Source organism: Canis lupus, chromosome 22, assembly GCF_003254725.2.
Source record: "Canis lupus dingo isolate Sandy chromosome 22, ASM325472v2, whole genome shotgun sequence".
In the NCBI taxonomy this organism is placed as follows: Eukaryota; Metazoa; Chordata; class Mammalia; order Carnivora; family Canidae; genus Canis; species Canis lupus.
This window is the reverse complement of record NC_064264.1, coordinates 58920588-58947322: the sequence shown is the minus strand read 5'-3', so window position 1 is coordinate 58947322 and position 26735 is coordinate 58920588. Positions and strand designations below refer to the sequence as shown.

At 56.1% G+C, this 26735-nt stretch overlaps 1 protein-coding gene and 1 long non-coding RNA gene across 5 annotated transcripts in view; one reads left to right on the top strand and one right to left on the bottom strand.

Annotated features, from left to right (window-relative positions):
* Positions 1-1732: 1732 nt before the first annotated feature.
* The window catches only part of COL4A2 (collagen type IV alpha 2 chain), a 538879-nt gene continuing 513876 nt past the window's right edge, over positions 1733-26735 (bottom strand). For all 4 annotated transcript variants that reach the window (XM_049099367.1, XM_049099366.1, XM_049099365.1 and 1 more), the window contains 20 exons: positions 26207-26428; positions 21879-22040; positions 20959-21129; positions 20043-20186; positions 18408-18530; positions 17945-18126; positions 15911-15974; positions 15447-15521; positions 14646-14753; positions 13885-13992; positions 13094-13165; positions 12652-12777; positions 9722-9838; positions 8771-8932; positions 8558-8656; positions 8084-8230; positions 7816-7932; positions 6409-6600; positions 5025-5311; positions 1733-2756 (listed from right to left, as the gene is read on the bottom strand). In XM_049099367.1, coding sequence (XP_048955324.1) covers positions 2499-2756; positions 5025-5311; positions 6409-6600; positions 7816-7932; positions 8084-8230; positions 8558-8656; positions 8771-8932; positions 9722-9838; positions 12652-12777; positions 13094-13165; positions 13885-13992; positions 14646-14753; positions 15447-15521; positions 15911-15974; positions 17945-18126; positions 18408-18530; positions 20043-20186; positions 20959-21129; positions 21879-22040; positions 26207-26428 — 2936 coding nt within the window. In that variant the 3' untranslated portion in view covers positions 1733-2498. The remainder of the gene's footprint in view (positions 2757-5024; positions 5312-6408; positions 6601-7815; positions 7933-8083; positions 8231-8557; positions 8657-8770; positions 8933-9721; positions 9839-12651; positions 12778-13093; positions 13166-13884; positions 13993-14645; positions 14754-15446; positions 15522-15910; positions 15975-17944; positions 18127-18407; positions 18531-20042; positions 20187-20958; positions 21130-21878; positions 22041-26206; positions 26429-26735) is intronic.
* Positions 2756-17885, top strand: LOC125753345 (uncharacterized). Its single transcript, XR_007404943.1, has 2 exons — positions 2756-4498; positions 7448-17885. It is a non-coding gene; the product is annotated as an uncharacterized LOC125753345 (long non-coding RNA).

The following is a 26735-nucleotide window of genomic DNA, read 5'->3' as shown; positions in this document are numbered from 1 at the left end:
GGAGCACCCCGCGTGTCCCCCATCTGGTGGTTTGCACTGGAAAGTCCTGGAAGCCTAGAGGCAGTGCCTGGAGGCTGACCACCTGGGTGGGTTGGCCTGAAGGGCCATCGTCATCCTCAGGGGGGCGGTGGCGAGTGGGGGCGCACTTCCCACCCTTCTCTCGGCCTTGCCCTCTGGCGGCCTCATTGGTGCATTCACACCTCTGTGTGGGGCAGGAGTCCTGTGTCTTGGGGTGGAAGGGAGGTGCAGGGAGACCCCCACAGAGAGTCCCCATAATCTGGATGCAAGAATCCCCTTCTCCTAAGTGTAGCATTAGGGGTAAGTTGGCTCCAGGAAGAGCATGGGTCCCCCTCCCCCCCCACCCCGCTCCCACCACGGAGAGGCTGGACTCTGGTCCCTGTGTTCTGGTGGCCTTTGGGAATAGCTGCAATCAGGGCGAGTTCATGCCATCACACAACCCACACCTTTGGAGCTGGCCTCCACCCCAGCTGCCCTTTGCTCTTGAACTTGAGCTATGGAAGGGAGGCAAGGCTCCCGTGAATTGGCCTGTGTTCTGCAACCCCACCCCACCCCTCGCAAGAGTCCGTCTGCAGATGGGGAGGGTATCAGAGGCCACTGGGGAGTATGTCCCGCTAAGGAGGATGTGGGTCCCCATGGCCTTGTCCTTCATGGCATCACACCTAAGCCAAGTCAAGCTGCAATCTTCAGGACTGGGACACATTCAAGGCTGCCCCTTGATCGTGGGAAGTAGAGTCCAGAATAAATAGCTGCCTCCATGAGTTTCGGTGGGCGGGTGGTTGGCTCTGTGCTGGGCATCTTTCAAGCCCTGGCCCCACAGCCTTGCCTCCCACGGGGGTGCTGTGGCTGTTGCTATGGAAACCATCTGCGTACAGGTGTAACCCACGGCACCTTACATCAGCTTTGCTGCCTCTCCACTACCTGCACCCGGGATGCTGCTTGGCCACCGCACGCCTAGGAGCACAAGGGAAGTGATGGTAGCAGGCAACCCCTGACCACCAGGGCAAGAGCTGGTGGAGGGAGCAGTCCCTGTTCTGCCCTTGGCTGCACACGCAGAGTGTGGCCTCCCTCCGTGGGTTTCCACAGCACAGAGCCCCCAGCTGCCCGGGTGGTCACCCCCTTAGGAAAGCGTCCTCCTTCCTGGGCTCACTCTGCCGGACCCCCTCCGCTCTCTGATTGGGACTCACATCCCCAAATAACCGTCCTGTGAGAGTCCTGTCCTGGTCAGCTTCTGGGGGAATGCAAGTCAAAGTGGTTGCTGGGACCTTTCCAATGACACTATTAGGCAAATACTTATTTCGTTACATGAGAACTGTTCTTAGAAAAGGTTAACGTGAGATTGAATAGTAAAGGGTAACGATAAATTGAGCTGGGCTCCCCGAGATCAGCCAGGTTCCAGAGAAACTCAAGCCAGAAACGTGTTTCTCAGAAATACGGAGATCTGATCTGGGCTGTGAGGTCAGAACTGACTGACTCTGAGGCATGTGGGCGAAGGGCCCGGCCTCCCAGCTCCCAGGGGCGGGCGCTGGGGTGTCTTCTGTGAACAAACGCGGCTCCCCGAGAGGCGGATGGCAGCGCCCGTAGACCTGGGCTCATGCGCGGAGGGGGGCGGGGGGCGAGCTCTGCCAGGGCTGGTGCGTGGCCCCAGAGGCAGCCCCTGGGGTTCGTGCCAACAAACGGCGCTCTACAGACATGAATGAAGACAGCCCATAACTTAGGGTATAAAAAGCTCAAAACCAACTTTTATTCTGTGGTCATTACAGAGGTTAGATAAGGCATAGGCGTATGAGACACCGAGAACGGAGGGCGGATCCCCGGGCCACCTGGGGCCGGGGACCCTACAAGGTGGCCGCCAGAGGCGTGGCTGACAACAGAAGCTGAAAAGGTCTCTGCTTCTACACTTTTGGCCAAACCCGATGGTCTGCAAGGACACGGGGGAAAGAGAGCTCGTGTGGGATGATCAAAAGCTTTTAAAATAAAAGGCACGCACGCCTGGCTTTCCTGAGGGGATGAAAATTCTTGATCAGTGGTCTCAGGGAGAGAACAGAGCTGCCAGCACAGAAGCCGGGAGACCCGCCCATGGGGACTGCCACGTGAGTCCAGCACCCTGGGCTGCGTGGCTTCTGTTATCCACACTGCCCCATTAAGCTCAGGAATGCAGGGTCTGCGGCGCTCGAAGCACAGTGACTGTTCGGGTACAGATTAGGAGGTTAGCTACGTCTAGTGCACGATAGTCTAGTATGGCTGTAGGGTGCTGGGGCGTCGCAGTTCCCTGCAGACGGACAGGGCCAGCGCCTGTGGAGGACCAGGGGCTATTTGGTATAAGTGCTGGCGCTGAGTTCCTTTGGTAGCCTTTCCATTTGGTGTTGAAAGAGAGAAGTGAGATCCGTCTTGGGGGCGTCCTCTGAGGTAATAAGTTAAGAGTAAGCACCAAAGTGGCCCCCCCGGCTGAGTGTGGACCTAGAGGGAAGCGCATCCCCTCACAGGTTCTTCATGCACACCTGGCAGCGGCTGATGTGCGTCCGGATGAGCCCCGCCTTGAGGGTGTCGGCGGAGGGCGAGCCCTGGAAGCTCTGCTCGGGGATGGTGGTGAGCCAAAAGCTGTACTTGTTGGCGTAGTAGTGGCAAGTGCCACGGCCTCCATTGCACTCGATGAAGGGCGTGGCACGGAAGTCCTCCAGACAGCTGCCCGGCGACACCAGCGACTGGCCACCACCTTCATCGCCGGCTGCTGTGTGCTGCGCAGAGAGGGAGACAGGGCAGGGCTGTGAGCGCACCCTCCAGGGACAGCCCGGGGCCAGCGGCTCGGATGCGCTTTTCCCCTAACTGGACATCTGACCCAGAGCATCTATCCTTGCCAACACACGATGCCTGCAACACGCTCTTTAACGCTTGGGGCTTGGCTAACTGAAGCAGGGCAGGCCCGCAGAGGGCAGCCTTGGGCACGGGCATGCTGCAGGTGAGGGTCCAGGGACCTGTGCCGACGTCTGTGATGTGTGGTTCAGCGACAACCAGAACAACAGCAGAAGCAGGGGATCCCCGGTGGGTGTGGCTGACTTCATCTGGGGAAAAATACTGTCTCCCGCCCGAATGACCCACTCAAAGAATGAATTTGCCTGGCAGGAGAGACACCAAAACGTGAACCTTTTTTAAAGGACAAATAAAGTCGACGTGTGGGTCAGCATGTGAGGTTTGGTAAGGTAAAGGTCAGGGCCAGAGAAGGTGGCCCCTCCAGCCCCTCCCCTCCTGCGCTTATGAAGAGGGGGTGGGGTGGTCTAGAATGTCTTTACTTGCTGGTTTGTCTATAGCCCACATGTAACTTGTGTGTCAACTACTGTTTCCATCAGAGGGCTGCTAATCAAGCAACTAGTCACTTGAGATGGTCCTGTGGCTACTCCCAGGGCGTGGGCCTGTGTCAGTCTCATTTATGTTGTAGCTCCTGTTAGGGCCCCGGGAGGCCCTGGGTCCCAGATCTCAGGCAGAAACGTGCCGTTTGGCTTGGAGGAGCAGGCTGTGGTTGTGCCACGGGAGTGGGCTCAGCTACGGTGTGTGCGAAGAACGAGGCAGGGAAGCCAGGTTAGCCTCTCTACACAAAACCACAGGCACAGACACCAGCTTTGAAGTCTTCTGCTCACACAGAACACAGGAGCCTCCCCAGCCCAGAGCCACCACACTCGGTTTGGTGTAAGCAGGTGCCTCGGGACCCGCTTGGTGTAAAGGTGCCGAGGCCACGCTGGGAGTGGACAAGCAGGAGAGAGCTGTCGGGTGGGGGTCAGCGCCCTGTGGGAAGCACCTCATAGTCTGAATCACAAAGGAAAAACTAAACCAAAGGCCTTAGCCTTAGAGCTGCCACCAGAGAGGCTTCGCGAGAAATGACAGAGGTGAGGGATGATGGTTTTCTTGCTGCCGACAGGGATGGACGAGAGGGGTCGTCATGTGCAGACCAGACACTCGCCAGTCCTGGGGTTTGGGCCAGCCTCCTAGACAGGCCGACGGGGCACATGGAGGGGCAGGGCCTTGCTCGCTGGCTCAGTGTCCAAGCCAGTAGGCGTTTCTGTGGCTCTGAGACCCGGCGTGGGTGCAGCCCGGTGGCCCTAAGCCCTGGCTCCCCACATCACCCTGCCTTTGGCAGACGCCCAGTGCCCAGCAGCTGGAGAGCACCCTGCGTACTTGTCCACGGACACAGAGGGAGATGTACTACTCACAAGAGAAGGACTGCCTCCCTCACTTTGGGACATAGTCAAATCACTCCCTTTGCAAAGGAGCAGCTCAGTTTTATTTTTGAATTTCCAGTGGAAGTTACGAGAGAAGAGGGACCACAGAAGCACCCTGATGGCCACGTGCAACCATGTGTCTGTCCTCAGAAGTCACCTTACAGGGTCAGCTTCCTGAGAAGTACACAGTGTGCCTGCCTTGGCACAGAACTTAGGATTCTGTTGCCTCAAATGATTGCAGCACTAATACCTCTAAAAATATTAAGGTACGCTACTTACTTATCTCTTCCTATAATTTATATGTTATGTTATTTATATACTACATGAAATATTTAATATGTTGGGCATCTAGTCAACGTTGGAGTTATGACAGTTATAATAATTATAAATGCAGCAGAAGACCCATCATCTCTGCTGGACTTTCCTTTCTCCCTACAGTGACGGAGGAAGCAGGAAAACTTTAGGGTTGCTGTTTGGCAACCAAGTTTATCCCAATTACCCACTGCACAAAGGTCTGGTGGCAAATTAATGGGCCTCTTCTGGGTGGGGTCACCCCATGCCTAACATGGCTCAGTTAGCAAAGTGCAGGCAAAAGTGCAGGCTGTATTCCAGCTCTCATCCCCTGGGCCAGATGCCCTCGTGTAGTGCACAACCCGAACAACTGCCCTGTGTGATTATTCTCACAAAGGCAGCTAGCTGTTCATGCTTCCCCAGGCAGGGTGTGGTTGGGGAGAGGAACTAGATTTTTCCTCAGTTCTATGCTCAGAGAGAAAGAGGGCAAGTACCACGTACCATGAGGAAGGAATATCCAATCCAGAGACTCCGCCATCCAGCTGGGCAGTGGGGGATGGAGACATCTTGACTGTGGACTGCAATGGCGACGGCTGGGGCCTCGCACACGGAACAGCGGCTAATGTAGGGCTTGATGTCATCCTCGGCCACCGGCATCATGGGCAGCGGGGCAGTGGTGGACAGCCAGTAGGACTTGTCGTTGCGGCTGGCATAGTAGCACACATCACCAGGGTTGCAGTACAAGAAGGGCATGGTGCTGAACCGAGCCAGGCAGGAGCCCGCCAGCCCTGTGGAAAAGGGCCACCACTGAGCATGCCGGGAAGATTTCCCGGAGGCCCGGCGAAGCCCCGGCGAAGCCCCGGCGAAGCCCCGAGGCCCCATGTCAGGGGGCCGTCCAGCAGCTGTCTGCTGGGGCTCAGACCTGCACGGGGGACCGAGCCAGGCTTTCCAGTTCCATGTTTCAGAGGACAGCACTGGGGTATTTCAGCCCTGCCCTTCTAGAAGTTCCCACATAGCCCTTTCCACGAGGCTGGGTCAGCAGGGGGAGTGGGGTCTTCATGAATTTGCACCCTGTCTGGGGCCAGTGTCAGGGGCTCTGCAAGCACCAGCCCCAAGATCCCTGATGGGATCCCAGAGAGGGCCTGGCCTACCACATCCTGAGAGGCTCTCCCAGAAGGAGCGCCGGCTGTGCCCACCCCCAGATGACTCCACTGCTCCTGGCACAAAGGTCGATTTTATCTCGTGGCAGGTCCAGAGCCGGAGTCCAGAGCCCAGGGCCTCTGTGCAGGGCCCCTGCAGGAAGCCCGCCCAGCCCCAGGGCTTGCCCCCACGCCCGTTCCCACCGCTGCAGGGTTGGTCCCGTCCTTGTTGGCCTTTGCCCGGCGTTCGTTCCTGTTAGACTGATTTTGGAAGTCGACCGCATTGATGGGATCGTGCACAAACAATCAGGGTTCGGCCTGACGGATTCCCCACCACGGACGTCACGACGAAGGCACCCACCCTGCACACCCCTGCTTTCAGTGTGTCCTTGCTACATTTCTTCTGTGTATTTAAAGCCATTGCAGTGCCTCCCGGCACCCAGGCTTCCTTCAGTGTCTATGTGTATATGTCTGCATGCGCTTTCCCGGGGCGTCTGCGTGGCGCCCAGGCCCTCCCGGCCCCAGCCCGCATTCGGAGGGAGCGGGGCCGCCACCCAAGGGGCCTCCTGAGCTTGTGGAGGCCGCTGCCAGGTGAGAAGGCAGTCTCTGGGGTCCTGACCCCAGGTTGAGAGCTTTCACAGGCCGCTTTAATCTATTCTGAAGCACCAGGATGTGGACAGGCCCGGGGCCCTCAGTCAGCAGCAGCCCGGGAGCTGAGCTGGCCTGGCTCCGCAGGTCCTACCTACCCAGGTCCTGGTTGTGGGCTTTCTCCTGGCCTTCGAAGTACAGCAGGCTGTATCCACTCCAGAGCTTGTTCATGCCCACGGGGCACATGGGTTCCTGATCCGTCTGACTGTGCTTCACCAGGAGGTAGCCGATGCTGACGCTGCGGCCGGGCATGCCCGGCAGCCCGGGGGTCCCTGGGCGGCCCGGCTCCCCTAGAACCCGAGAGAAAGTGGTCACCTTGCAGCTGCTGCTGCGTGGACCTCAGCCCACAGCGTGGGGCTGACATCGCTCAGCTCTTGCCGCCCCTGCCTGCTTTCTCCCCGAAGCCCGGCCCTCGCGGGCTCTGCACCTGGCAGACCAACAGCCTCCTGGGCAGGACCTGATCTTCCTGACACTCAGAGTTGGGAAAGCCCAGAGGACTGCAGTCCAGCGCCCACCCAACACATGGGCCTCCTCTGCTAGATCTCTCGGGGACAGGGAGCTCATCGCACACATGGGCCATTTCTGGGACAGAAACCTGCCTCCCATGACGCCTGCCCAGGGGTGATTCTGCCCCCAGAGCACAGCAGGATGTCCAGTCTACTTCCAGCAACATGACCCATCAAACATTGGGAATCCACTGTCCTGGTTGATCCCGCCTCTCCCTACGCCTTTCCTCCCAGGACACTTTCACTTGTCATCACTTCCTCATGGGATGTCCCCTCCACACTGTTGTCTGGGTCTCCCAGCCTGGATGACTCCCCTCTGTGTGTCCATGACTGTGCATCCCCCAGGTAACCCCTAACCTCCAGACCATGGGTCAGTCTGTTGGGAGGACAGCAGATTGCTCATCCCCGTGACCAGGACACTGTGCAGCCCTTTAACTTGTCACATGGCTGCTCCCCTCCTGCTCCTCGTGTGCTCAGGGGGATTAAAACAAATCTGTTTCTCTTTGCATAAATTGCTAGTATTTCCTGCCTATCCTGTTCATTCTGCACATGTCCAAGTGATTTCAAGAAATCAGTAATACGAGACTTTACAATGGCTCCTGCTAACGTAATTGTTTTTTTTTTTTTTCAGCTCATCGTCTGAGACCATCAAGCTTTTACAAATCCTCTTTCTCAAAGTCTGTTAATTGCTTCCTTCTCTGAGGTACCTGCAGATGTGTCAGAGGAAGGAAGGGAGCCAGCCGGCCTGGGGACACTGTGCCAGGTGTGTGCAGGTGCTCTCGCAGGGCACAGATGCTCTGGCCGCGCACAGGTGCTCTAGTCAGGTGCAGGTGTTAGAGGCACACCCAGCCCCAAGGCTGGAGGGAGGGCAGCCTTTCATCTTTGCTCACCTTGGTGTGTGTGCTTCCCTCCCCAAGGACCACAATCCATCTGTCAGTCCCTCAGCGGACCCAGAAGAGCCACCTTGCCTTCTGTCCCCATTTGCCGTTCATCACTCACCTTCCTGGCCCACTGGCCCCTGGTGTCCCATAGGCCCCTGGTCTCCTCGGAATCCGGGAACAGCAGACACACCACCTCTGCCCTGGGGCCCTGCCTTCCCTGGAGCCCCACGGAAACCTGCAGAGCCGAGAAATGAGCGAGCCGAGCGTGACTAGCATTGTCATTGACTAGTGACAATGCTCAGTGTCACTGCTGCTCAACAAAGCGTTTTCAGCAAGAAAACCACAGTGAAAAGAAAGCAAACAGGAGAAGGAGGCTTTGCTCCTACCTGGATCCCCCGGCGGGCCCTGCGGTCCCATCTCTCCCTGCATCCCCGGAGGGCCTCTCCTTCCCTGTGGACCTACTGGCCCTGGCTGGATGGTAATCTTCTGGGGGATTCCTGCGATCCCGGGGGATCCCACAGAGCCAGGGGCACCTGGAAAGGGAAAAGAAAGCCCAGTTGAAAAGAAGAATCCCTCGGTTTTCTTGCTCTGACCTGTGTTCAATTTTTCTATCTGCTGATACCCATCGTGAGCTTCCCAGACCTGTCTTGCTCTCGAGACAAGATGGATAATGACTTACTGGAGACATTGTTCAGCCCTTTTGACAGTTAGTGTCATTCAGCATGTCCCAGTGCGGGTGCTGGCAGGTCTCCATGAGAAACGGCACCCAGAGAGGGGCCCCCAGGCCTGGAGGCGCAGGGACCGTCCAAGGCTGGCAGCCTGCCTGACGTGGTTCTGCAGGTGTGCGAGCAGCCACTTACCTGGGAGTCCTCGGTCTCCCTTGGGTCCCTTGGGGCCTCGGTCGCCCACACTCCCGGTGGCTCCTGTGTTGCCCATGAATCCGGGCTCACCTCTGGGCCCTTCAAGACAAGCAGGATGTGGAGGCCTCGCCTGTCTGGGTGAGGGGGCTCCAGCCATCTCTGACTGGAGCTGCCAGCCTCCCCGACAAGAGGAGCCCTCCGGGGCACCATTACCTTTTTCTCCGGGGAGACCGAACACGCCAGGCCGGCCCTGAGGCCCAGGGTCCCCGCCCCATCCTTTAGTCCCGGGGGTTCCTGGAGCTCCTGGGTTCCCCTCATCTCCTTTGCTTCCAGGAAGAGCAGCAGGCCCAGGTGGTCCCGGGGGCCCACGATAACCTGTCGATGTGCATCACAAGGATGATGTTACCCGGGAGGAAGGGGCGGGCAGGGCCACACGGTGCCAGGATGTGCTCAGGGGGCCAGACAAAAGTCGCCTGTTTGGGGGGAGTCTTTGGCAGGTCTAATGCTGGACGGCTTTTTTCATGTTGTGGCAAAATATACCTAAGCTAAAACTTACCACTTTAACCATTAAATTTTTTTTTTTTTTTAGATTTTATTTACTTGAGAGAGAGAGAGAGAGAGAGAGAGCGCTCATGCACTTGCACAAGCAGGGGGAGCAGCAGGCAGAGGGAGAAGCAGTCTCCCCGCCCCGCCAAGCAGTGTGCCTGACGCGACATGGGGCTCAGTCGGGGCTCGGTCAGGATCACGACCCCAGCTGAAGGCAGGTGCTTGACCAACTGAACCACCCAGGTGCCTCTTGTTTTAACCATTTCTAAGTGTGTGGTTTCAGGGGTGCTAAGTCCAACCATAGTGTTGAGTGGCTGTCACCACCGTGCACCTCAGAGCTTTCTTGTCTTCCCACACTGCAGCTCTGTCTGCATTGGTCATGACTGCACTGCCTCCCCAGTCCCTGGACCCCTTTTCTCCCTTGTCTGTGGATTTGAGCGCTCTCAGGACCTTGTACCAGGGACATCACACAGTGCTCGTCCTTTCATGTGTGGCTTATGTTACTTTGCAGTGTCCTTGAGGTGGAAACGAAAGTCTGTTTCACCCCCAAAGGAACCTCGTCACTGCCAGCTCCTGCCCCCAGAGATTCCAGTGCACAGTAATGTGAATCCTACTTACCTTCCAGGCCAAATATCCCTGGCGCCCCTTTGTCACCAGGTAACCCAGACATGTTGGAAGGGGGGGTGATGCCTGGGAAGCCTTGAAGTCCTGGACTCCCAATTGGGCCTCGTCCCCCTTAGGATGGAAACAGAAGAAGTCAGGTTTAGGATCAGCATCCAACTTTTTGATCTATGGTTTCCTTTCTATGCCGCTTCCTGTCCAGGAGCAGAGCCACCAAGGAGAGGCAGCGATGGGAGATGCCTGAGGCCAGGGAATGTCCGGGGGTGCCATGCATCTGGCTCAGGCCATGTGGCTACGGTACTTGTGGACGGCACCTGGCCCCCAGAGGTTGGCTCTGTTGCTTGTGAGCACTTGTGTTGGGACAGGAGGTTCTTGTCTTGGCAGGACAAGCACACTGATGCTTTCAATACTCCTTGCAGCTGCCCTTCGGTGGCTTGGGTCCCAGCTCTATGGTGGGTCCTCCCTGCTCATAGAGCCTGTACTTGCCAATTCGCCTACCCACTATGATCTGCTGGTGACCCTAAATCAATACTAGCAGCACGCTGGACGGGCAGAGGGGGCGGATTCCTGGAGTCCCCACTGATGGCCCCGTTTCAGCTCAGGGTGTCAACAGGGGTCCTTTCTGTGTCTGTTTAGTGCCTCCCCCCCACCTTTCTTTTTTTTAACATTTCTGTGCTTTTTATTGGCGAGTTCACTGTTTATATTGCCCCCTGCACACCATGCTGAGGTGCTGTCTGGCATCCCCGAACTCAGAGGCGCAGTGGCATACTGTCAGAGAAAATGTGTTAGATAGGCTTCCGTCAGGCAAGATACAGAGCCGATGAGTTCCACGTTAATGTACCAACAAGAGATACTAAATATGGTGTCTTTAGACAGAAACACAAAAAAAGCCAATTTACAATTGATCGATTGATGAGAATGTGACCAGGGGCTCACCGGAACTGCTAGACACGTTGGCTCAGTATCTGAGAACTTGGTGTGCGTGGGAGGCGACAGGACTGGCCCGGGTCCGAGTCAAAGGCTGGCTCCTCGGGCAGTGCCCACACACAGACCCTGGAGGGCATTCCCTACCTGCTCCCCCCTGCGCTTCAGCCAACATGACGTGCTAGGTGGGCGAGCTGAATGTCGGGGGCAGGGGCTGGTTTCTGTCCCGACTGCCAGACTAGTGGTTGTTCTCTGGAGTATGGAGGCCTGAGGTCAGTACAAGGACACTGCCCACAGCCAGGATACCCTAGCGTCCTGGGACAGCGGTCTCTGCTCCAGGGGAAGGAGTGAGTGGGCAGCACGGGGCACACATGGGTGACCTAAGACTAAGAGTCACCTCCTGTGCCCCCCCTGCAGCCTCCTGACTGACCTGGGCTCCTCGGCAACCCCAGGGGATCCTCATACCTGTCATGGTGTGTGCTTCTGAGTGTATGAAGAACACACCAAGAGAAACATTTAGAAAGGTGTGGTCTTTGCCCTGCTACTTACAGGCAACAAGCAGGTGGATTCACCAGGCCTGTGGGGATTGGCCAGCTGCCGTCTCTAGTTTGATCGGAAATGACACCAACTGAGCTGCATCTAGCTATTGTCACAAAGTAACTCAAACAGATTGTGAGTGTCGGTGGCAAAAACTCCTGGGTTACAGGATCCAGATTGGCCACATTCCCCTGACAATGCAAGGGACCAACCGCATGGTTGAGACACTGACTCAGGTTCAGTGTGCTGGAATCAGGATCCAAACAAGCCCATTCTCTCTGTGGCCCCCACAGATCTTCCTCAGTACTGAAATAAACCCCCTGACTACTAAGGTCTGATGAGGGCTGTTCAGCACCACTCATGGGCAATGAGTGGGGACATGCTGGTGGACTGACCCTAGATCCTCACCCCTGAGTGGGGACATGCTGGTGGACTGACCCTAGATCCTCACCCCTGAGTGGGGATGGCCCTGACTGGGGCTGTGTGAACACCTTGTAGCCACTCAGGGCTCACAGTGAGACCCCAGCTGGCTGCACCTCTGCTCATTCTCCTGCCTCAGATCAATGACATGGGGCTCCAATACCAGGGAATTCTGGAGTTTCCAGCTATCTGAAAGGGGAAAGAGAAGGTGACAGACCTTGGAGAATCAGATGATGTGGTCTGTGAGCCTTGGGACACCCACTGCCCCCATGGGGGATCAAGTCACTGGCCTCCTTGGGTACTGGCTTCTTTGTGGGGTCCCTGGGCTCTAGCTTAGGAGGGTATTTTGACCTGAGCACTTGCACCCAGGCCCCAGTGCACGGAAGCCCAATGTGTGACAGGCCTGTGCCCACGTGCCGTGGCACAGCCAGCCTCTGGTGCATGGCTGCCATTGTGGGCGCAGTGACCGGATGAGTTGGGCATGGTGGGGGCAGGATCATCAGAAAGCAGACCCTAGTGCTGTACACTCAGTGAAACTACAATACTTTCCACCATACTCCACTCCTATATGTTGATTATAGTTTTATGTGGAAATGTTTCCCATCTCGGTTTAGGCTTGAGCATGTGTGCTGGTGGGTGGGGTGGGCTGGGGGTGTGGGTCTCCTCAGTAGGTGAGACCACCTTTCCCTGGTTTGCTCCTACCACATCCCAGGCCTGCCCCGGGACTCAGCTCAGTGACTGTAGGGTTTGTATGGACTCGTCATCCAATACTAAGTGCTTGTTATTGGTAACAGCCATGCCAGGTGCTGCGGGGGCATAGTGGAGATGGACAGTGGTCCCTAGGGCCTGGGAGCTTTCCTGACCACAGGAGAGGTGGTCAGTAACAACCCCGATGGGTCATAACAGAGTATGATGGTGGGGGGCTGGCTGAGAAGTTTTGCAGAGCAACCAGTGCTGCCAGGATCCACTACATGCTCATCTCTCGGACTCATGGACATCCCGGGTCTCGTTGTGCAGTGCTGCCACTGGGCAGTGCATAGCCTCACCTGGATCTCCTCGCTCCCCTTTCTGTCCTGGGGCCCCGATGGGTCCTGGGCGGATGTTGGCCTCTCCGGGGTCGCCCCTGTCCCCAGCAGGACCGGGGAAGCCAGGGTCTCCGTGGATGTCCGCACCTGTGGCAGGGGCCGCACAGCAGGGATATTAGCATCCTCACCCACGCCAGGCTGGTCTTCAGAAGCAGAAAGACGGCCACACTGTGCAGTGGGACTCGGAAACAGAGCCGGAACTCAGCTGTGGAGATTTCGGCTAGCCATGTGGCTTCAGTGTCCCAGATCGCATCTTGGCCGAACCCTCCTCGGTCTGCAGAACCACTGGGTTGGGGGCACCCAGTCCATGTGGCCTTGGGGATGACCACACAACTCCGGGATGCCCCCAGCACCCCCTCCCCCATTGGTGGGTGTGGCCGCATGGCCAGGGCGTGCCAGGTACCTGGGGTTCCAGGAAGGCCTTTGGTGCCTGGCAAACCGTGTAATCCGCTGATGCCTCGGATGCCGGGAAAGCCTGTGTGGATTTCACTCATGGTTATTCCGTGCATTGGAGAGCAAAGCGGCTTTTAAACCAGTTTGACCTGTTCTTGTTTGCTATTATACGGCCACCCGTCCACTTTACTCAAGAGCCTGGCAAACAGGGAGCACTTCTGACTTATAAACGAATCCTGTCTGCATCATCCAGGAGAAGCAGCTCACAACAGACCGTTCTCATGGAACCGTGTTGAAGGCTCCTTAGAGCTGTGGGGGAGCTGGCAGTGGTGTCTTTCCTCCTGATGCCGAAGTCACTACGAACAGGTGCTTTGTAAGAACTGTGCTCTGCAACGACGCTGTGGCGGTCACTACTCTAGTCCCTCCAGATTCCCCAGGACAAACATTTCTAAAGTAGCACCCGGGAGGCAGGCAGCGACTCTCCCTCCGATGTGGCAGTGAGTGTGGGCTGGGATGGGCCCCCTTAGTTCTGAGCAGGACAGCTTCCAGGTGCCTGTCCCCTGACCAGGGCCCATCCAGGCCAGGCAGGGTAAACCCCCGGCCCCAGCTCCACCAGCCCTGGCTCAGTGGCAGCCGGGAGCCCCGGACAGAACGGGGACGCTGGCCTCCGTCCCTCTGGCCCCTCTCACTGCCTGTGCGCCGACCAGAGAGGACAGCCAGGCTGACCGCCTCTCCTCCACCGCCCATCTGGCTCTGAGCAAATCTGTGCACTTGTGTCTACAGAGGGAGAGATGCTCTTACCTGGGGAGCCTGGAATCCCTGGCCAGCCGTAGTCTCCTTTGTTGCCAGGCACACCTGCCCGGCCCGGATCTCCCTGCGGCCCCTGCAGCCCTGTCAGTCCTGGGAAGCCTGGGGGTGGGGGGGACAAATGCCTCCATGAGTGGGACTGGAACCCTGAGGCCTGGCCACCTGCAGTTCGGGTCCTGCCTGGAGGAGGAGGAACTTCGTGGGAAAGGACCAGCTGGGAATGTGCCCCACTTTCAGGCTCAGCCTTGCCAGAGACAGCAGCTGGTGTTCTACCATTCGGGTGCTGTCATCCAGGCAGGGGTGCAGAGAGAGCCTGGAGACCTGGAGGATTGGTGTCAGGGTTCCCAGGTCCCACACAAAGCATAGCAAAGGCAGCAACAAGAAAAAAGTTAGAAACCAGTCCCCTGTTGGCTTTCCCTCTTGACTCCGGATCCCCAAACATGTTTCTGCATATTCAGATGCAAGGAAGGGGCCCTGCGACCAGGACTCGGTCTGCATTTATAAGAAGATGGACCCAGGGCCACATAAGCACATGCGTCTGCCCCCTGTGCGTCTCCCCAAGGCCGGTGGCCTTGGTCCTAAGACAGAGCTGGGTCATGGGCAACGTGCAAGAGCCAGCCTCATGCGGTGGAGTGTGGTCATGGCTCAAGGATATGGGCACACCAGCTGCCCCTGTGCTGGGGGCCTGGAGGTTTGGGGGCTCAGCTGTGCGGGGGAAGGTGCATGTGGGGCTACGTGACAGCACGAGATCATACCTGTTTGCCCTTTAGGTCCGGGAGGGCCTTGGACGCCTGGCACGCCTGTTATCCCAGGGAAGCCAACTTCACCCTCCGTTCCCTTTTCCCCGAAGAATCCCTTTAGACCTGTAAGCACAGAGTCCCTGCTAGGAGCAGAGCAGACATGGAGCCCAGGGGGCTCAGGGAGACGCAGTTGAGGGTCTTGTCATTCCACATCGGTGCTTCTGCTGTGAACGGGCTGCGGATCTCAGCATGTTCCTTCTCTAACATTTTCCCTAATTCAGTAGCCCCATGTCCTGGCATCCATGCCCTTGTGCATGGGTGGGGCTGACCCGGGCGACCCCCAGGGCACTGTGGAAATGCTGGTGTGTCACTCCACGGCGTGGCCATAAAATGCATCATGGCTTTCCCTTTGTCACCTCTGGAGAAAGCCAGCTGCCATGCCGTCGGGACACCCAGCAGTGCTGCCAGAGGCAAGGGGCTGACCCTCCCGCCCCATACCAGCCTGCGATGGTGTGGCCTCAGAGTCAGAACTGCCCTGCACCCGAATTCCCCACCCTTACATGCTAGGACATGGTCCCTGCTTGGGGACATCCCAAGCCGCTGTTTCAGACAGACAGAGCTTTCCTGACTTTGTCTTCAGGTTCAATTTAACAAGAAATTCCAGAGTTCTGTTTGCCCACAGGCTTGAAGATCTCAAACCATTCCCTGAAACGTGACTCAGTGATACAGGTTGTGATATATCTGGCAAGTTGGTGCCTGAGGGAGACGCACGCAGGGCTCAGGGCTGAGGCGATGAGGCCAGAGTGACTGACATACCTGGTGCTCCAGCGATGCCCCGCTCACCCTTCAGGCCTGGGCTTCCTGGCAGGTTTATGATGTCTCCACTGTCACCTGCAGTAGGCAGAAAAGACGGCTGACACCTATTGGTAGGTGGTCAGTTTGCAACTTTGCTGTGTTACACTCTTTTTTTCTTTTAATAATTAATTATTAGAGAGAAGGAGAGCATGAGTGGGAGGAGGTACAGAGGGAGAGGGAGAAGCAGACTCCTCGCTGAGCCGGGATCCCCACATAGGACTCGATCCCCAGACCCTGAGATCATGACCTGAGCCCAAGGCAGATGCCTAATCAACTGAGACACTCAGGTGCCCCTGTTCTGTTACATTCCTAATAAAAATAATTTGCTTTGAAATTCCTAACAGCATCTCAGTGTCTGACCACCACACCTGCTGGAATGCTCTGGATTGTGGATGCCCTACAGTCATGATCCAAGCAATACTCACCAAAGTCCCCTGTGGGGCCCACCTCGCCGTAAAGGCCTGCTCTCCCTGGAGCTCCCTTGTCACCCTAGAGAAGGTCAGACACGAAAACATCTCAGATGAGCAGGACAGGCTCAACAGAAGGCTGTTCCCAAGATATGTTTATCATTCTAAAGGGTTTAACATGCCTGGCTCTTGGGCTAAAATCAACACTCAAAGTTTATCTCATCAATTTGTAGTCAACCCCTCAGGTTTTTCCACATAACAGCAGATGGTTTGCTTCCTCATTCTTACTGGACGGGGAAGCTTTACTGAAGCTGAGAACACACCTGGTGGATGTCGCCATCATGACAGTGGTGGTGACACTCACGGCTGACCCATCCCACCTTGCCCCATTCAAAAGCTTCATTTAAACTTCACAACGACCCTATGACATAGATATTTTGTCATGTCCTGTTTGACAGATGAGGAAGTTGAGGCACATAGAGGCCGAGTGATTTGCCCATGTAACCGGCAGAATTGGGATCTGAGTTGGACCCCTGATTCCCCAGCTCGCTGTGATGTTGCACGGCCATGCCCTCCATCTGTGGACGGTTGGACTTCCTGAATCGAGGCTGGTCACTGATGATGACGCTGGGATGGTGTCTGGGTGGCTCTGTGACCACGGAGAGCACGGTTTTCCTCATCCTCTGAGGGAGGGTGGTGTGCTGGTCTACATGGCAGTACTGGGGGGCCTTCCACAAAGTGACCTCTCCCAGCACAGCGCAGCTCTGTTTTGTGGGGAGCGGGGAGGCTGTACCATGAGCTTCACTCGTGTACTAGCCACATAAAGACACACAACAACTTCAGCATTGCAGAAAGTTCTCTCCTGGTTCCTAATCTTGCCCAAGACAGCCACTCTCTGACTGACCCCATCACTGGCTCTTGTTGGTTCCTGATCTTTACAGTTGGGGTTGCCTCACTCGTACTTAGTTTCTGCATCATTTTTTTTTTTTCATCAGGAAGTACGTGAGAGTCACTGTTGTCCTTCTCAGTAATTCTCTCTCCGGCCACGTAGCCCACAGCCGGAATGTGCCCGTCTCCACACTCCTCCTGGTGGTGGGCATTTGGGCTCTCCCAGTGTTTGGCTATGACAGACAAAGCTACTGGGAGCACTGCCATTGTGTCTTTTCGTCCTATTTTAAGTCATCCGACAAGCTGCACACAAGATCGCATTGGCTACACCAGGAGGCAGTGATGGGAGCGACAGGAGGAAGACACTGAGGGCTGTGGAGGGCATCGTCAAGGTGGGCCAGATGGACGCCTCCCAGGCTGCTATTAATGGTCCACCACGGGGTGGCCAGACTTTCCGACCGGCCCAAAGTGTGCTGACCCCAGCGTGAATCCCAGAAATGCATCCGTCACACGCTGAGGACGGTGAGCATATAATGTCTTTAAACAAAAGAGGATAAAAAGACTTCCACGAAACACAGTCGATGGAGAGCCGCCCTGTGCCGCGTTCTGTGCACCATGTCCAGCACACTCTGTGAAACCACGGGATTTAGCGGAGGGGAGACCACTGGTGTGGAGGGACGGGCACCCCCTCAGGGGTCAGGGCACATCCCCCTCACCATGACAACATAGTGCCCTGCACGCAGCAGGTGCTCAGAGCAGGTATGCCGAGTGAAGGAGTGAACGGCAGGCTGGATGTCGTCGTCCTTGCTGTGATCCAGTAATGGGTCCTCAGTCCTGATGTCACACACACTCAAGTCCAGCATTTGGAGGGCCAGACGTTGGAGTTTAGCCTTCCAGAAGCCCCCATGGAAAAGTGCAGACACCAGGCTTCATCCAACAGGAGGGCAGCAGTGGCGTGGGAGGCACTTGTATCACCGCTGCTGGTGGCGTGAGTACAGCGTCTCCTTACCCTGACGTGGGGGCCCAGGACAGCCCCAGGCCCCAATTCTGAAGCCGGCCCTTGACCACTTGCAGCACAGCGAATGCTGGAGCACAGCACCCTGGGCAGAAGCAGGGGGAGAGGCGCAATCGCAAGAAGATGTGGAATGAGAGATGCGCACTCACCCTACTTCCTGTGAACCCAGGAAACCCGATGATTCCGGGGGGGCCGGGCACGCCAGGAAATCCTGGTAAACCGGGCACGCCGGGAATGCCGATGTCTCCTTTGATGCCTTTGATGTGGCCCGGCTTCCCCGGCAGCCCAGGCACTCCGGACAGCCCGGGGATCCCCGGCATCCCGGGAAGACCTGCAGGAGGAGCCCAGGTGTGGATCAGCACTGGTGGTGGTGGGAGCACCTTCCCCCCTGGAGGACGCAGCACCACCCTCCCCCAGTGTCTGGCTCTGCAGGTAAATCTTAAAAAAGGAAAGTGAGGCTTCCCAGCCACCGAGAACCAGGGGTCCCCTTGTCGAGATGTCGGGGTCAAAGGAGCTGGGGCATGGCGAGGCCTGTCCTGGGCGGAGGGCCATCTGGCACCCAAGCTGCTGTGTCCGGCTCAGGGGGCTGGGCGGGGAGGGGGAGATGCTCACCTTTCAGGCCCAGGTACCCTTTCAGCCCCATGGGCCCTTCGTCTCCTTTCTCTCCTTTGATGTCTTTCATTCCTGGCTGGATGATGGGAGGAGGTCCTGGGGGCCCAGGGTCCCCGCGGCTGCCTGCGTGGGAACAGGATGCGTCTGTCCCCTAGCCTCTGGGCCCAGCGGAGCAGCCTGGAGGAGGCCCCTTAGCCACGGCTGTCCAGGCCAGCAAGTCCCAAGGGGCTCTGAGCCCTGGGGTGGCCCGTCCTCCCCTCCCCACAGCCCCGACGGGGCCCAAGTGAGGGGGCAAGGTTCTCTGAGAGAGGCTGAGGCCGATGGCTAATGCCTGTCTTCTCCCACGGGCCCTTCTCCTCGTGAGCCAAGTGAGGAACTGTGCCCCCAACCACTATGGAACTCTAGGACATCTTCATAACCCCAGAAAGGAGCCCCATGCCCACCAGCAGTCACCCCAACTGTTCCCTACTGCCACCCCAGGAGGCCACGAATCCATGTCCTGTCTCTCTCGATTTGCCTATTCTGGATCTTTCATGTAAAGGGAAGCAGACAACATGTGGCAAAATGCTCTCAAGTTTGAAGCACGTGCAGCGTGTGTCAGACCCGGGTTCCTCCTTCCCACCAGCCAGACTGCCATCACATGCCGACGCCGCACAGGCTCATCCACGGTGTTTCTGGGGTCAGCTCTTAGAAATAATGTGGCTATGGACATCCGTGTGCTTTCACTCTCCGGACGTCTACCCGGATCCCCACCAGCAGCATGCGGTGAGCACGCCTGCATCAACACTTGCTATCGGTGGTTACGATTTTAGAGGCCACGGTGAAACTTTCAGAGCAAGGGTGTTTGAACAAAAGTCGTGAAACTGTGGCTTGTTGCCACACACCCTCTGAATGCAGGTCTCCCACCAGGTCTTGAGATGCCTGCCTGCGCCAGGGCTTGCCCCAGCCTCATGTCTGTGGGTCACGACCTTGGTGTGGTGTCCCAACCTGGGACGCTGTGTCCCTGGCTTGTCAGATGGCACTCTTCTCCTATAGGACTGACCTCTTGCTCTTCCCTTGGCTTCCCCTGGCCTCATGTCCACCAGGAATAATCAGAGTGGGAGGTTTCTTACAACTATTAGGATGTCCTTAATGGAGCTGCCTTTTTGTTCTTAAAAGTTTCCTTTGTATAAAATCAACAGGCCACGGGGATATGACATACAGCAGGGCGACGACAGCTGTTAATACTGAACTGCATATCCGAGAGTCGCTATAACTGTGGATCTGAAAGGTCCTTGTCATCACAGAAAAGTTCTGTGACTCTGTGGTGACAGGTGCAAACTAGACTTACATGGTGACCATGTCAGCACATCATACAAATACCCATCATGTTGTGGGCTTGAAACTGGGGTTGCCTTCAATGACACCTGGATAACACCTTTTGTTGAATACAAACCCAAATACTTCCTTTGGTTGGATTCTTCCCTTAGGACAGCTGGTGGGCTGAGGCCGGGATAGTCTTCTAATTTTTGTTAGTTTCCTTCTTTCTGATTGTGCCTAGCTTTTGGGTTCTTGGAGGATTCGCTTTCAGGAGTGCAACACCCCATAAAAGGGAGTCCCCACCCTCCAGAAAGGCATTCAAAGAGGTGCACATACCTTTCACACCCGGCTCACCAGCCAGACCCTTCAGTCCTGGAATTCCAAAAAATCCGGCCTCTCCTTTATTTCCTGGAAGCCCGGGTCTTCCTTTGAGCCCCACCATGCCTTGGAAGCCATCCATCCCGGGCGAGCCTCTCCCACCTTCAGAGGGAAGGAAAGAAGTGCTGGGTTAGCCATGGATAAGCACACGGGGTCTTTCGTCTTGCTTATCCATGACATTCTTGCAGCGTGACTCACAGGAGATGCTCAGATCCCTAGCCTAAAATAAGGATTTTCGGGACACCATCCCTATAAGGGGCTTGTCTGCTGCCTGCGAACAGACTGAGCCACAGCAGAGTCAGCCTGCCTGACAACTCGCCGTGGGTGGGGACAAGACATGAGGTAAATGTACGGTGGTCGTAGGAAAGATGCAAGGAAGATGGATGGTAACTTGTGTCTGTGGCTGCTGGGAACAGGTCATGACCTGAGGTTAACCCTGCACCCAGTGCAGGAATCCCAGAAAGGACACTGGAGAGAGAGATCCCTGTGTGGCCCCACAGCTACTTGGCCTTGGTTTGTGTGCAAATAAATCTGTCCCAGCCACCAAGCATTTTCCTCGGTTTTGGGTTTGTCATAACCAACCAGCCTCCTGATCTGACACCAGGGTCCAGAGAGGCCTCTCTACAAATCTCCCATGCAGAGACAAGGTCCTGCTCCCTCACTCTCATTACCTGAGTAAATCGGCATTTGGGGACATGCCAGCCACAGCTAGCCACAGCCAGCCTAGCAGCACTGGCCTATTCTCTGAGGCAGGATGCCTCCCAGGGGCCCTGGCCTGCCACTGAGTGGGGCTAGGCTCTCCTGGCATGGCCATCCTGAGTCCCAGACTAACCCGGTACCCACCTCAGGGAGTGCCCCATCTGCCCACCGTTACCTTTCTGCCCAGGGATACCAGGCATTCCACTCATTCCTTTAAATCCAGGACTTCCTGGGGGGCCTCGTTCACCCAGCAAACCGGGGTCACCTCTGTCGCCAGACAGACCCTTCATGCCCACAGGGCCGGGGACACCTGTGTCCCCTGGGTCCCCTCTGTCTCCAGGCAGACCTGAAAAGCAGAGGAGGAGGAAAGTAGAAAAAGATGAACAAACTTGGAAGAGCTACATGTTCCGGGGGCTGGTCACCCTGAACCAGCTTCCACGTGGAGGGGCTCTGGGATGGCTTCATCTCCACGTGTCTTGCCCCCACCCGCCTCCCCCAGCAGGAAGCACCATCCTTTCTTCCTCACATCTGCCACTTTCAGAAAACAAGTTAGGTCCCCCTCCTTAAAGCAGAGCAGTGTTTTTGAAGTTCTGTTGGAAATTTCATTTTGTTTCCTACTGAAATCCTAGCCAGAACCTCAATATACAACAGGTATGAGGATGAATGGGTTTCTCAGCGGTTTGAGCTCTTGTTTGGCAAAATCCATGCCCTGTTTGTGAAACCTGTTACAGGCTGAGCTGTGTCGTCCCCGTACCTTCATGTGTGGAAATCCTAAGCCCCAGTACCTGGGTCCTTAAAGGGGTGATTACAGAGAAATGGGTCCTAATCAGATGTGACTGGTGTCTGTATAAGAGATCAGGACCTAGACACCCTCAGGGAAGGACCCCGGGGACGAGATGGCCATCTGCAAGCCAAAGAAAGAGGCCTCAGAAGAGACCTGCCCTGCTGGCATCTTGATGGCAGACGTCCGGCCTCGAGGTCTGTGAGAATAAATGTCTCTTAAGTTGCTCATGTGGGATACTTTTGGAAACCCTACGGCTTTTGGGGGTGCCTTGGAGCTCAGTTTGAGAACTCCCTGGGGGAAGGGATCCTTACCTCCGCGACCTGAGGCTCCTGGCAGCCCCAAGGGCCCCTCCCGGCCGGGAGCTCCTGGGAAGCCATGCTGTCCTGGTGGCCCGGGCAGGCCCGGCTGGCCCGAGGGTCCTGGGAAGCCTGGCTGGCCCTTCAGGCCTGGCATTCCTGGCATGCCCTGGCTTCCTGTGGGGATCAAGACAAGCGCCATGAGGCCAACCCTACACAGTTCACTGCCAACATCTACCTCTCAGGCTCATTCTATACACACGGGGTTTCATTATGTTCTGGGCAGTGAGAAACCTGGAGCATCCACAGAAGTACAAGATCACAGGGACTCCAGCCACCACCCAGAGACAATGACCAATAACGCCCCCATACTCTTCCTTCTGGCTTCTCGTCACACAATGCACCGAGGAACAGACATTGGCAGACCTGACAACTTGCCGTGTGTTCAATTTTTGGCTTTTCTTCACTTGTTATATTTTGAGCATTTTGCTACATTTAAAAATATTCTTTACATTTTATTTAAAGATTTTATGTATTTGAGAAAGAGAGAAGAGTTGGAGGAGGGGCAGAGGGAAAGGGAGAAGCAGACTCCTAACTGAGCAGGGAGCCCGATTCGGAATTCGATCCCAGGACCAGGGATCATGACCTGAGCCGAAGGCAAATGCTTCACTGACTCAGCCACTGGCGCCCTGTACTTTACACTTTACACGGCTCTGTGCGTAGCAGTACCACATCAGGGACATATTCATCACCACCTGTCTCTGTCCTTACAAGTAGCAACCGAGGGAGCGGTGTTGGTGCCCACATCGGTGTCTGGATTGTAGGCTGTTTCTTCAGGAAGGTGCCCAGACACTGACTTCGTGGGGCAGAGCGACGCTAGTATACACTATGGCCGTGTGCTCCAGCGTCTGCACATGCCTGTCCTCCTGCGGGGCACCCCCAGCCGTGGGCTGATGCTGACCCAGAACTGGGAGTCTGGCAGGCAGGATGGGGGTGGGAGGCAGGAAGTGCCGGAGAGCAGCTGCGTCACAGGTGGGGTGGACTGTGAGTTACATTTCTTTCTCCTACTGTTTGGTTTTTAATGAAATTTTTGTTCCTTGCTACTATCTTCCTTTGAGGATCTTGGTATTTTTCTTATGGATGTTAGTATTCCTCATATACATGGACCAATTTCCTCCATAGCTCTTATAAGGTCTACTCTATTTTGCTGACCAAATTTTCATTTTGTTTTTGACGGGAAGATTAGTATTCATGTGCAAATATTATGCACTCTCTATATATGTGTGTGCACATGCAGTTTCTTCACTTGCTTTTATGTTTATAACATCCTGCCCTATCCATGGGTCACATAAGCATAGATTTTCTTCTAGCTTTTTGGTTTGTTCGTTTTTCCACTACTGAACTCCTGGGTCTTTCTTTTCTTCTCAGACTTTTTTTTTCTTTTATTTATTATTTATGATAGTCACACAGAGAGAGAGAGAGGCAGAGACACAGGCAGAGGGAGAAGCAGGCTCCATGCACCGGGAGCCCGACGTGGGATTCGATCCCGGGTCTCCAGGATCGCGCCCTGGGCCAAAGGCAGGCGCCAAACCGCTGTGCCACCCAGGGATCCCTTCTTCTCAGACTTTAAAGTTCATAGGTTCCTCCAGTTAATACGGATAGGAGGGGTGATGCCCGTTTCACAGTCCTCTCCAGTGACTCTGAAGCACACCTGCTCATTTAGCCCATGACCATCCTACAGAGTGTGTGGCTGACCTGAGCAGAGGGGCGGACAAGTTGGGGGGGCAGAGGGGAGGGTCATCAACAAAGGGAACCAGGCTAGTCTTGGACCAACCCAGAATCTGACTTGGAAGCGTGTGTCCCAGTTATCTAATGCAAGGCAGAATGGGAGAGAAAGGTCTGCAAAGAGATTCTCAGAGACGCACGGATGCAAGTCCTTACGTTCTCCAGTTTTATTTCGGTATACGAGGGCACTTCTATGGCTCGGCTTCTGCCTCTGGAGTTACCAGCTCCAGAGAGGGCATCGTGTGTGTGGTGCTGACAGTCTGGGCAGCAGGCAGTGCTGGAGGCGTCAAGTCTAGCTGGAGAATCAGGCTCCTGCCACCAACCAGGCTCCTCCAAGAGCATGGACGGAGCTTTACCACCAGGAGCCCTCCAGGCTGCTGACCTGAGAGAGCCGGGCCAGGAAGGTCACGGGAGCTGAGGCTGCCAGCTCGGTTTCTGGAGCACCTCCCTCAAAGGGGCAGGTGGTGGGCAGGACAGGTGGCACGCGGAGTCCAAACCGAACAAGGCTACTTCAGCGTCCTTAAAAACCTCAGGCATTGGAGGCTTGCTCCTTCAGCTGTCTATTGTGACATGAGAACTCAATATTTTAAGCCAATTTCCATTTTTGGAACATCTACTAAAAAGGAACACCTACAAAAAGTCTGCTTCTCTCAGCAAAATGACTCTAACTCGGGGACCTGGGTCCCTGCTTCACATGGAGGCTCTTTGCCAGCACACAGGCTGCATCTGGGTGCCTGCGGCCTTGTGAGGCTCCCCTCCCCCTCCCCCCACCCATGGCTCCCCTGCCCAGCTGGGCTGGACTGACATGGAAACAGGTTCTTAAAGCTTTGATGCTCTGAAGTCAGAACTTCTACCGAACAAAAGTTTGCCTGAGCAAGCTGGTCCCCGATGGAACATCGATGGCGGGAAACTTCCACAGGCTCCAGAGTCAACCCGTTGCCATTTGCTGTTCTACTCAAACAGCAAAAGTCTGTGGGGAATAGTTAGATTTAAAAAAATCTATCTGGGGCAGCCCCGGTGGTTCAGCGGTTTAACACTGCCTTCGGCTCAGGGCATGATCCTGGAGTCCCGAGATCGAGTCCCACATCGGGCTCCCTGCATGGAGCCTGCTTCTCCCTCGATCTGTGCCTCTCTCTCTGTGTCTTTCATGATTAGATAAATAAAACCTTAAAAAAAAAATCTACCTGAAGGGTCCTCTGTGAAGAGCCTGTGGTGGTTTTTGCAACCAGACAGCAATGCTGATTGTTGAGGACATGGGGCCCGCCACTCATTTCAACAGCCACAGGGGAGCTGCTGCTCACGAAGCTGCCCCACCAGTGCGGCCAGCTGTCCACCACCACGCCTGCTGCTCTGAAGCTCCCCAGGCCGTAGCCACGTTGGCAGGGACAGACCCAGTTGTCCCGGCAGTGGGTCTCCACTGCTGGATGGCTGCATCCACGGGCCTGTGTGCCTCAGGGGGTTGATGTGTGTGTGTGTGTCTAAGAGCGTGACTGTGGATGTGTGGACGTGAGTGTGTGAGAGTGGGCATGTGAGCATGTGTAGGAGTGTGAGCGTGTGGGCACACGCGTGGGGCTCCGTGTGCATGCACATGGGTCTGCCATCACGCTTGCACAAGCTGCACGTGCGTGTATGTATAAGCGTGCGGATGTATGTGCGGGAACTTCTGGAAACTGATAGGCTCATCTGAAAACCAACCGGCGTGCTCCTGAGCTTGTCCAGAGCCAGGCTTCATCCGCTGGAGTACTCCCATGTAAAGGCTGCGGGGCAAGGTCCGATGGCACTGGAGGGAGTGGCACCCGCCTCCTCCACCACAGAGGAGGCCCCCTGTGCCTGGGCTTGGGGAGGGGACTGACAACCATGCCGTCAACAGACAAGCAGCTGCTTCTTAAAGTCTCAGTTCTTCCTGCATCTTCCTGTCTGATCGGGAACACTCAGGGTCTGGTGCTCTCCAGTGTGTGTTGCACCGAACGTAAACGCTTGCTCCTCAGTGACACCGTCTTCATCAGAATGAGGGTGTTTGGGGTTTGGACGTCAGTTTTGCATGAACTGGAAACACAGAGCCATCTGACGCCCTGTTCACTCATCAGTGAGCCATCTTTCTACCTTGTACACATACACTGACGATATTGTGGACATTGAAATGTTTTACACCAGCCTGTTAAGCTGTGCTCACGTCATTCTCGCCTAGCCCTCTCCCTAAGCATGGTCTCTGCTCTTCACACCAACGGCACACATTCTGCTGGAGGCTCGGGTGAGGCCCCCCACCCCAGTTCACACCCAGCGTCAGAAGGGGGAGTGTGCATGGTTAGTCTCTACTTGTAAAAGTCTCCAAGGACCATCCTTTCCTGGCTACTGAACGTAAACGCAGGATGGTGATTTTTGTCCTAAAACACTCTGAAGGAATACTGGTACTGAGTGTGGGGAACAGAAGGCAACCACACTGTCCACACAGCCTGTGGCTTTTTACCAAATTCCTAGGAGGGACTTGGGACGTGCCCTTGGGAGCCACCGCTCAGCGGGACTGGGCTGCCTGCTCCCCTGCTGCCATGAGGACTTACCCCTGAATCCAGGTGGACCTCTCTCTCCAGGAGGGCCCTTCAGCCCGGGGTGTCCAGGCAGTCCAGCATCTCCTCGGGGCCCGGGCTGGGCTCCCAGAACTTCTCCAGGAAGGCCCCTGTCCCCTGGGGGCCCAACAGGGCCTGGCAGACCAGTGGGACCTGGGTGTCCATCTGGGCCAGGAAGGCCCACTGCACCTTTGGATCCTCGGGGCCCCACGAACCCTGAAAGAAAACACAGGTCATCCCCGTAACTGCAGGTTAGTATCATGATGGTCCTAGAGAGGTATCAGGTAGAGGCTGGAAACAGCAAGGTTTGTGTGAGGGCCTCTGCTCATGCCCTGTCTCCCACCTTGGGACCCACAGCATCCTGGTCCCCCCCACCATCTGGCCCCCAGCCCTACAATTCAGCTAACATGGAGGCATTAGAACCATCTGCGTCTTAGACATGGATCTTCATGATTCATGGGCTCCCTGTTGTACAGATGATCCCCACAAATGGTTCACAAATGGACCTTCCAGGCTCTGTGTG